At 44.9% G+C, this 10,058-nt stretch overlaps 1 protein-coding gene and 1 non-coding gene across 5 annotated transcripts in view; both read right to left on the bottom strand.

Annotated features, from left to right (window-relative positions):
• Positions 1-4,589: 4,589 nt before the first annotated feature.
• Positions 4,590-4,660, bottom strand: TRNAS-UGA (transfer RNA serine (anticodon UGA)). Its single transcript has one exon. It is a non-coding gene; the product is annotated as a tRNA-Ser (tRNA).
• Positions 4,661-5,712: 1,052 nt separating this feature from the next.
• The window catches only part of NFX1 (nuclear transcription factor, X-box binding 1), a 75,559-nt gene continuing 71,213 nt past the window's right edge, over positions 5,713-10,058 (bottom strand). For 3 of the 4 annotated variants that reach the window (XM_072841663.1, XM_072841665.1, XM_072841664.1), the window contains 4 exons: positions 9,834-9,900; positions 8,507-8,652; positions 7,468-7,572; positions 5,713-6,285 (listed from right to left, as the gene is read on the bottom strand). In XM_072841663.1, coding sequence (XP_072697764.1) covers positions 6,213-6,285; positions 7,468-7,572; positions 8,507-8,652; positions 9,834-9,900 — 391 coding nt within the window. In that variant the 3' untranslated portion in view covers positions 5,713-6,212. Of the gene's footprint in view, positions 6,286-7,467; positions 7,573-8,506; positions 8,653-9,796; positions 9,901-10,058 lie in introns of those variants that run through there. The other variant, XM_072841667.1, reaches the window with a different exon arrangement.

Below are 10,058 nucleotides of genomic sequence, written 5' to 3'. Positions count from 1 at the left end.
TCCTGTCCAATCCTGTTTCCAGACTTTAGATTCCCATATAAAACCACCCACTGGACAGATTTTCATCCCCAAGCCTGCTCCTCCCACACTCTTTCCTATATCAGTAAATGGCAAATTCAATCTTCTCATTGCTCAGGCCAAAATCTTTGAAGTCATCCCTGACTCCATTCTGTCTCATACTCTATCCACATCCCAGCTGTTAGCAAATCGTATAGGTGTTACCTGCAAAATTATCTAGAAACCAACCACTTCTCATCACCCCACCACCATCACCCAGGTTTGAGCCAGTCACCTCTCTTGGATTACAGAAGTGGTCTTCTGATCATCTCCCAGCCTTTTTGCTATGACTCACCCGTATATAGTCTCAATACAGCAGTTAGTGTTCCTTTAAAAAAAAATAAGCCAAATCATTTCATCCCTCTGCCCTAAGCCTTCCAATGGGCTCCAGGTCCCTGCTTCTCTCTCCCTACAGCCGGATGGCTTTACTGTTCTTTCAAAGTACATGGCATGTTTCCACCACTGAGCCTTTGCAATGGCTATTCCCTCTGCCTGGAATGTTCTTCCTTCAGGTATCTGCAGGACTTTTGTTTTCCCCTCTGTGCTTACACTGTTTATATCAACAAACAAAACAGTATTAAAAAACAAATGGAAAGGTGACAATTTTTAAAGATATTGGTTATAAACTCTACTAGAAACTTTTTTTGAGCTTTTTTTGAGGCAAAGTGAAGCACTACCTCACCCCATCCCCAGGCTCCTGGTTTGGGGATACATACTGCCCCCCAGGGGCCATTCTAGGAAAAAAGTCCCATCTTCTGAGGGTTGCTGGTGTACTCTACATTGGGACACAGTATAAACTTCCATCCCATCTATCCTGACCTGCCAGATAATACAGCCCCAGGGACTCCAAGGTACTCTGTGTGAGCTTTCCTTGTTCTGTGTAGTGGAAGACATAGGTTTTGGAGTCGGACCTTATGGAATTTCAGATCCCCTTAATTATTCACTGAGTGATCTAGGTAGGGCAAATGACCTAACTTCAACCTTTAGTTTCCCCACTGCTAAAATGGAGATAAGAATGTACACTTCAGGGGCATCTGAGTGAGTCAATCAGTTGAGCATCCAACTCTTAGTTTTGGCTTAGGTAATGATTTCAGGGTCGTGGGATCAAGCTTTGCATTGGCCTCTGCGCTCAGTGGAGAGTCGGCTTGATATTCTCTCTCCCTCTCCCCTCTCACACTCCCTAAAATCAATGTATCTTAATGCGTATGTATATACATATATATACATACTTCAAGGGTCTTTGAGGAATGAGAGGAGCACAGAGCTTGATGTATATTAAGTGGTCCAAAGCTGTTATCTACTATCAGAAGAGATTCTTGGTGAAGTGTGGGTGCATGAGTACCTTGGACTCTCTCCCCCCCTTGCATCCAACCTGGGGTGACTGAAAGGGAGTTGAATAAAGGCCCCAGCCCTTGCCAGAGCAGCTTTGCAACTGCTTTGTTCCTTCCCCCAAGTGAGGTATGCTGTGAGACAGTCCTGGGATGAGCTTGAGGCTTGATTGTGCTAAGATGCCGCATTACACTGGGAGAATCTCCCCATCTCTTAGATCCTGTCTACCTACTACCCTTCCCCCCTTTTTAGATTTTTATTTATTTATTTATTCGAGAGAGAGAGAGAGAGAGAGAGAGAGAGAGACAGGCAGAGGGAGAAGCAGGCTCCATGCAGGAAGCCTGACGCGGGACTTGATCCCGGGTCTCCAGGATCATGCCCTGGGCTGAAGGCGGCGCTAAACCGCTGAGCCATCCGGGCTGCCCCTCACTACCCTTCCAATGGCTTGGGACAGACACTTACGTGATAGATGGGGAGATCAATGTCTAGACACTGGAAGCGAACTGCCCAGGATTCAGACTGAGTTGAAGCAGCCAATCAGGCATCCTAGCAGTTTAGCTGAATTATATGCAGCCAGGTCTCCCAGGAGGCTATGCCTTATGAAGAGTGACCACACAAAGCCTGGGGCTGAGAGCAGCCTGGGCCACTGAGAAGGACTCCAGGGGAATTCTGTTTGGAGAAGACAGTAGCCCTTTTCTTGAGGACTCAGACCCCTCCTGGCCTAGAGGCAGTTCTAGGCTGGGAAACCCAAAGCCTAGATTACAGCCTTTGCCTGGCTTACACTGAGTGTGATCCCATGGGGCCTTGTCCCTTCTGGGCTAGGCCTTTGTAGACTAGGGGTTAGGCTAGTTTAGAGCTTTCCCTGGGGATTTGTGAGCTCTAAAAGGCCAGAAGAGATGGTATGGGACATCTGTGCTGAGGCCACATAGGGAGCTCAGGAGGAAGAAACTCCCCAACAGGTATGGCAGGGCATATGAGAGGACTGATAAGGAAGGCAGGTCTGTGAAGGTGACCAGGCATTCCTTCCCATTTTAAAAGTCACACTGGCAGGTTCTCAGAAAGCAAGGTCTCCAGGCTTTCAGGCATGAAGCAAGAAGGCTGACACTATGTGAGGAGCCCCACCCCCAAAACTAAATCACAGGACCGTTTGAAACTTTGAACCTCTCCTACGACACTGGCATTCTTTCTTCCCCCTCCATGGTCTGTTCTCTGGCCTGTCCAGGACAGGATCCAGAGCTACCTCACAGACTCTGCAATCAGGAGGGCTTGCTTTCATCTCCAAGCCTGAATACAACCTCCCACTGCACTGCAGACTGGCAGGCAGCTCTCTCAAACAAGCCAGAGGGAATTCCAGAGATAAGAACTTGGGTCCCTGTAAAGCTCTGGTCCCATAAAGAATCTCCTGGTGAAGGATAGTAGGGCTGGAAGGGGAAGGGGTGCTGTCACCTGATTTCTCAGTAAGCAATAGTGTGAGGTCTTGGTGCCCATCGGATCCTTCCACAAATGGCTCTCTTTAGTCCATGCTCATGTAGTCTTGCCCAAGGTCACTGCTCAGTGGAGGATCCACCAATCCCATGAGAAGCAGTTTCCCCTTGCTGAGGGGCTCTGGGGTCCCTTCAGTGATCCAAGGGGTGTTAGCTCCCTGCTGAGGCTGAGTAGCCTATCCGATCTCCCGAATCTCTTCCCTTTGCAGCACCAATCTCCATCATCCTTATCTTCTCACTTCAATCATTCCTACAGCTCTTGGCTGGGCTGCTTGCCTCAAAGTTAATCTTCCAATCCCTTCTTCACACTCTGCCTAAGACACTGCTCTAGAACAGGGTGGGCAAACTAAGGTCCTTAACCAAATCCAGCCTGCTGCCTGTTTTTGTATAACCCATGAGCTAAGAATGGTTTTTACATTTTTAAATAGCTGGAAAAAAATGACAATATTTTGTGACATGTAAACTGTGTTAGATTTTGATTTCAAGGTCTATAAAATAAGGTGATCCTAGGACAGAGTCATGCTCATTTGCTTATGTATTATCTGCGGCCACTTTGACATAACAATGGCAGAATTGGGTAGCTGCAACAGAAACTAAGATTCACAAAGCCTTAAAATATTTCCTATCTGGATTTTACAGAAAACATTTGCTGGTAATTCCCACTCTGCATCAAAACCCCAACCATGCCTTACTTTGCTTAGGACCCTCCAGTGGCTCCCTTATGGCTCTCCACAGCTGACTTCTTCTTTTCCACCTCTCAGCCTCACCACTTGTCCTTCTACTTGTCTGCCCATTCTGGACAACTAATCTTTCCTCAACCCCACCACAAACCATATTCCTGGGCTTGTCTTATATGGTTTACCTTTTCTTGGCAAGACTCTCTCCTTCCCCTAATGGCAGTCTACCATCTTAGGACTCAGCCCAAATGTTTCTTCCTGTTTCCCTTCTCCCAACCATGAAAATTAACCCATTCCTACAATACCACAGGAAATTCCTCTTATAGTTCTACTTAGCTTTTAATGACAGACTAATGACCTATTTGTGCCAGATCAACCAATTTCATTATAAATATTTGCTCAGGTGGGGCACCTGGGTGGCTCAGTTAAGTGTCTGCTTTTGGCTTAGGTCACCATCCAAGAATCCTGGGATGGAGGCCTGCATCGGGTTCCCTGCTCAGCAGGGAGCTTGCTGCTCTCTCTCTTTCTGCTATTCCCCCTGCATGTGTTCTCTCTCAAAGAAATAAAATCTAAAAAAAAAAAAAAAAAAAAAAAAAAAAAAAAAAAAAAAAAAAAAAAAAAAAAAAAAAATTCATTCAAGTATGTGTTCTCTGCTGGATTACTAACTGAAAGAACAGACTACAGCCTTAGCACAAGGCTGCATGGGGTAGGCACATAAGCATTCACCAGAAGAAATCTGTTTAGCATTCTGTAACTTTACTTGGCTAATATGAAGACGCTTATATGTTTTCCAGATACCAAGTATCTTTTTTTTTTTTTTCTTAAGAGAGGGAGAGGGTAAGGGGGAGTGGGAGAAGTGGGGCGAGGGGCAGAGGAAAAAAATCTTGAGCAATCTCCATGCCCAATGTGGAGCCCAATGAGGGGCTTGATCTCCCAACACTGAGATCAGGATCTGACCCAAAATCAAGAGTCAGATGCTTAACTGACTGAGCTAAAGCTACCCAGGGGCCTCTCTTTTTTTTTTTTTTTAAAGTAAACTCTATACCCAACATGGGGCTTGAACTCATGATCCTGAGATCAAGTCAGATGCTCTACCAACTGAGCCAGTCAGGTGCCCCTCAAGTATGTAACAGCACCCACAATAGATCAGGTACCTCCCTGTATCTTGTTTAATCCTCACAACCCTGGTAAGGCAGGTGATTTCTCCATTTGACCAAGTGGCAAGTTATGTGGCAGAACTGGCATCTAAAATCAGGTCTCCTGCCTCCTGAATTCTGAGATGTTCTCCATGGGCAGTTCATCCACTGAACCACTGCTTCTAACATGCTCGTGGGCTTCCTGTTGTGTTTGGGGCCACTGACCCTGTACTAAATGGGTCCAGATAGAGGCAGTTTTGTAGTTTTGTCTCCTCCCTCCAGTTGCTTCTTCTTGCTCCTTCCTGTACCTGCTGCCTCTCGAGGTAGATTGCCTGGGTTAGGACCAAAGGGTGACCCTACTCTTTCTCTGAAAAATGGCGGTTTTGTGACATCACTTCTGAAATCTTGTGTTGCTCTGGGGCTTGGGCTTGCTCTGGACAAAGAAGTTATTGGAAGTCCAGCCTCTAAGCTGGAGGAGTGTCAAGGCAGAGAGGGTCAAACTAATGTTAACAGTCAATGTGCCTGCCTTAACAGAGACTCAAGAATGCCTCCAGAGGGTGCTGGAATAAGCCCTGCACTGTCCACATACTTTTGTGAATATTTAAACAGAAGTCCAGAGCTCAGAGACAAGGAGAGCTAATACAGATGCTGCAGGCCTGAGAGAAAGCAACACAGGAAAGGTAAATTCCACTTGAGATTTTTCTCAATCAGAGGGAGAGTTAGGGCTACATTAGTTAATACAGAGGCCATAGTGCAAACCTGGTAGGAGGAGGAACCTGCTCTATGGTATTCTACTACCATGGTTTTTATAGTTAAACTGTCACCAGCCAGGCTCAGTGAGGTCACATGAGCCATGCCCCAAGACTCTAGAAAATGGAATTCTGTAAAGCACTCTCCCTCCTTTCCTAGGTCGAGAACTGATGGCATTAAGAACTCCTAAGAAAAGTTTAGCCAGATAGACCTATGAGAGTTTTTGGCAAAAGACTCAGAAAAGATAGCTAAGTTTAACACAACACATGTGATTCCAGATATGGTACCAATTCAACGTTTCATATTTTGGACTGAGAAGTTCACTTGTGTCTTTCCAAAGATTGTGATCAGTTTGGATTAATTCAAAAAGGAGGTGCAGCTGATGTTGCAGGCATTTTTAAGAGGAGGATGGGTAACTGGGACAACTGAGGCTATGACTAAGTGCCACTTTCAGGCTAAAATTCTGTTTTGTCCAAATCAAACCCAATGTTCCCCCAGCCCTCTAAGCAATCGCAGTGATGGCAGAGCCTCTGCAAATACATGACTGAATCACTAGTGACCATCTAATTAGAGATCTGGCCATACTGAAACACTTTATACAGACGGAATAGCGGATGAAGGATTTCTGATACACTCATGCTTTGGATGTATCAGTACAAGATAGTATCTGAGGCTGTGTGTGAGTCCACCAGACAGTTAGGAACAAGCATGATTTATCTGCTGGCAAACGAGTCCCATCACACCTAATCATTCTTTTATCTAAGTGCATCTTGATCTTCTCAGTCCTGGACATCAAAGTAGTCAATTACTGGTTCCTTGGCTATTTTCTGTAAATTACTGCTCACAGGACTCCTGAAAAGCAAACAAAGAATGATCAATCTTTTCTTGTTGGGGGGAAATAGTCTGAGGTCTTCAGAAAGTTAAGGATCAGCTGATTTACCATTTGCAAAAAAGCTTTGATAAGACAGTGGGCCCACATGGGCTTCGAACTGCTGAAATTTGGTGATGTGCACATAGGGGTTCACTATATTAACACTACTGTCTCTACTTTAAAAGTTTTCCACAATAAGGTTTTATAAAAAAATAAAGCAAACGAAGGGGGAAAGAAAAGAGCGTGGCTTAAACAGGCCAAAGATCCCACATGGTTATGTCAAGATGGTATTGGGCATGGCTATGGAATAATGCGTGGAATACCTTTACATTTCCCAAACCACTGCCCATGTGGATATATGTAGCTAGGCTGACTAGAATGCAGGCCACCTGCTCTCCAGGAGCGAAGCAGGGCTGGTCCTGAGCAACTACACTAATCCTTGCCAAGGTTATGCTCAATAGTCAACACCTAGCTGTCCTGGCTGGTCCTACAGAACACTGATTGCTATAGCCATCTTGGTAACCCTGTAAGCAGCTCTTTCCCACCCTCCTAGAGGTTTTGGATAAGAGGTCCTGGTAGGGCTTCTGTGATGAAGGCCAGAACAGCATTAGGGACGCTGCTGGGTTTCAGAGCAACTTTCAGCAATGCTGCCTCAAAAAGAGAGCAAGGGATGGTGTTCCTTTCTTGTTCCTATCTGAGACTTGCTGCTTGCCAATGTGGTTTTCTTTTCTCTTTAAATCATGAATATATGTTTTTGTTGTAAAAATTATTCAAACCATAGAGAAGTAGACAGGGCAAAACACAAAAATCTCTACCTTCATTGCAACCCTGACCCACTATCCCACTTTCACCTCCAGAATAACTGTTGTGAACCATGTGATGTTCCTAAGTCCTCTGGTGTGACAGATTGAATCCACTTCCCAATGTCATCACCTACAACATGGAAGTTATTTCCAATGACTCTTCCCCTGAGGGGAAGTGGGCATTATAAACATTAAACTTAGGACCCCTCTGGTATGAACAAATGTCTGACATCCCAGTCAAACCTTATTTATTTGAACAAAGCACCCCAAGGCTAGGCCTGAGAAGTCACCAATGGCTGGTGGAGTCCTGGGCTTCTCTGAATAGATAGGGCCTTTGGAAAGTAGTTGAAGGATCCTTACTTGTCTGTCTGATGTCTGTGATGAGGAATTGGTGGTGGAGGCCGTGACTGCATTTCCCTTTCAAGGACACCAATCAGCGTGGTAGGAGGACAAATGGACTTTCCCCTGATAAGTCAGAAAACAAAGTACTGAAAAGTGAGAATTGTTTGTGGAGACAGGCAGACTGCTGGAAATTCAGTCATGACTTTCACTGTGCTGCTGTTGAATACTCCAATGTGACCTGTCCCTTCTCAGGCATGGTCACCTTCATTTAACCCTCGTCTCTTCCACTCACATCTGTCTGGGCCTGTTACTTGCTTCCTTTCCCTCCTATACTTGAGTTTTCTTTATTGGTAAGGACCTACCGACTCTGTCAGATTCTGACAGTGATTCTAGATCCTACTTGCCACTTCCTGGCTCACACTACAGTCTCAGTTTCCTCTCATGGCAAACACTGTTTTTACAGGGGATACCTTGAATCAGAGTCCAGCATTTTTTTGTTTCCATCCTGCCAGGGTGACAAGGAAAAAAGGGACAAACTGATGTGATGGGCAGGCACTGAGAGTCTATTCCCTGTGCCTGAGGAAATGCTACTACCTTCAGTGTCACTCATGAATTGGGGCAGACAAGAACCTTGGATGTCTTTAGGCATGTCTGTCCTAGAGACTGAGGCATGGGCTTTTTTGCTCTCTGGTTCAGATCACTATTCATTTATTTTTTTAAAGATTTTATTTATTTGACAGAGAGGGAAAGAACACAAGGAGGGGAAGCAGCAGGCAGAGGGAGAGGGAGTAGTCCCTGCTGAGCAAGGAACCTGCTGTGGGGCTTGATCCCAGCATACTGGGATCATGATCCTAGCCGAAGGCAGATGCTTAACTGACTGAGCCACCCAGGAGCCCTAGGTTCAGACCTTTTGATCATGTCAGAATGGCTAGCCCAGAAGCAGATTTTCTATTCTTCTAGAAGAGAAAGTAAGGCAAGCAAATATTGATAGACCTTGTTTCCGAGGTCCAACCTGCCATAACAAGCAGTTCCTCCTGTGATGGCAAGATCAACTCACCTGATTGCAGTGACGACAACATTGCGCTTTGGTTCACTGTCATAGCTCACGCTCTCCAGGCCATACACTTGGGCCAGGTCGTGGATGATCCGGCGGTGGTCTCTGTTCATGGGAGGGAAGCAATGGCTCTTCTTACTATTCTTTCCCTGTATTGAGGGAAAAGATGACTGATTGATAAAATCATCTTGAAAACAGAATATACTTACAAAGGCCCTTCCCACTTTACCAAAACAGCTGGGTCAGCATAAGTGGCTGAGTTTTAGAGGCCCACAGCAAACAGTATTTTGCTGGCTGCCATGTAAGCTGAGGGGTTTGGGAGGATGAGAGCTAATGCACTTCCTTCATCTATTCTGTGAACCACAACAGGAGCAGCTGGCCAGGGATAGGGATCAAGGGTAAGTGAAAAGAAACTAAGTGGACAGTATAACAGTTCTTCCTGAGGGGCTAGGAACTTGGGAGTTAAGTGATATACACAAGAAATTACTAAATAAATTGAAGACATAAAAAAACAAAACAATCTCATTTCTTCTAAAAATATGTTCTATACTAAAAATAATGAGTGTAGAGGTACAGACAAACTAGCAGAGAAATACATTTGTGCAGGTTTCCTAGTTAGGAACAACGATTCCATTTTCTCCTACATGTTAGTATCCTGGGAAGTAGGAACAGAAGGAAGGAAGGGAGAAAGGGCAGGGGCTAAGGGAGATGGTGAAAAGGAAACCCATTTTCATTAGATATGGAACTAATACAGGCACCTTGTACTCACTCACGGTCCCCACAGAATAAAGAGGGAGCCACCTTGGGGTGGGCTGCTTCTGGCTAAATTAAAGACTTTTTCCCTTCTAGCTACCTTCAGGACAAGGGCTTCACTCTCTTGAAGGAGTCCATCCCATTATTCTTCAACTATAGTCACCCAATTTTTTATCTTTACCCAACAGCTTCTACCCTGCTTGGGGGTAATAAGGAACCATCATACAATAGTCTATCACACAATAATCCCTCAGAGATCATATCTTCCTAAATACCCTACATAGTCACTCAGCTGTTAACTACTGAATACCCTCGGATGTCCAGAGCTGCTTCATCCAATCTTAGGCACTGAGCTAAGATTTTTTTATTTGTGCTGAATTTGATTGAGGATATCTTTGCTGAACCAGGACAAGGCTTCCATGGATGTTATAATGGCTGGGCTTCTGGGAAAGATAAGGATTTTCTAGAAGTTGTAACTTTTTCCTATCACTACTCTATACTGGTGGTGTTTCTGTGACTTGATTTTTTGATCAAGCTGGCCTTAGAGACACGTCCAGTTGGATGTTTTGACTTCAACCTTATTCACGGCCTCCACAAGGGCTTCCATTTCTTTTTCAATGTCACTGACAAACTTTAAATCCTTCCTGAAATGAGAAATCACCACAGTTAATATCATCTGTTCCTGCTCTTCTGAAAATCCCTTCCACCCACCTCTCTGCCCGTAACCTGCAGACAATGAACAATGTAGGCAGAAAAATGGAAGAGGTCAGGAATTGTCAGATAACAGAAGACTGACTATAAT

This window comes from Canis lupus, chromosome 10 (assembly GCF_048164855.1).
Source record: "Canis lupus baileyi chromosome 10, mCanLup2.hap1, whole genome shotgun sequence".
Taxonomy (NCBI): Eukaryota; Metazoa; Chordata; class Mammalia; order Carnivora; family Canidae; genus Canis; species Canis lupus.
This window is presented reverse-complemented; position numbering and strand designations above follow the sequence as displayed.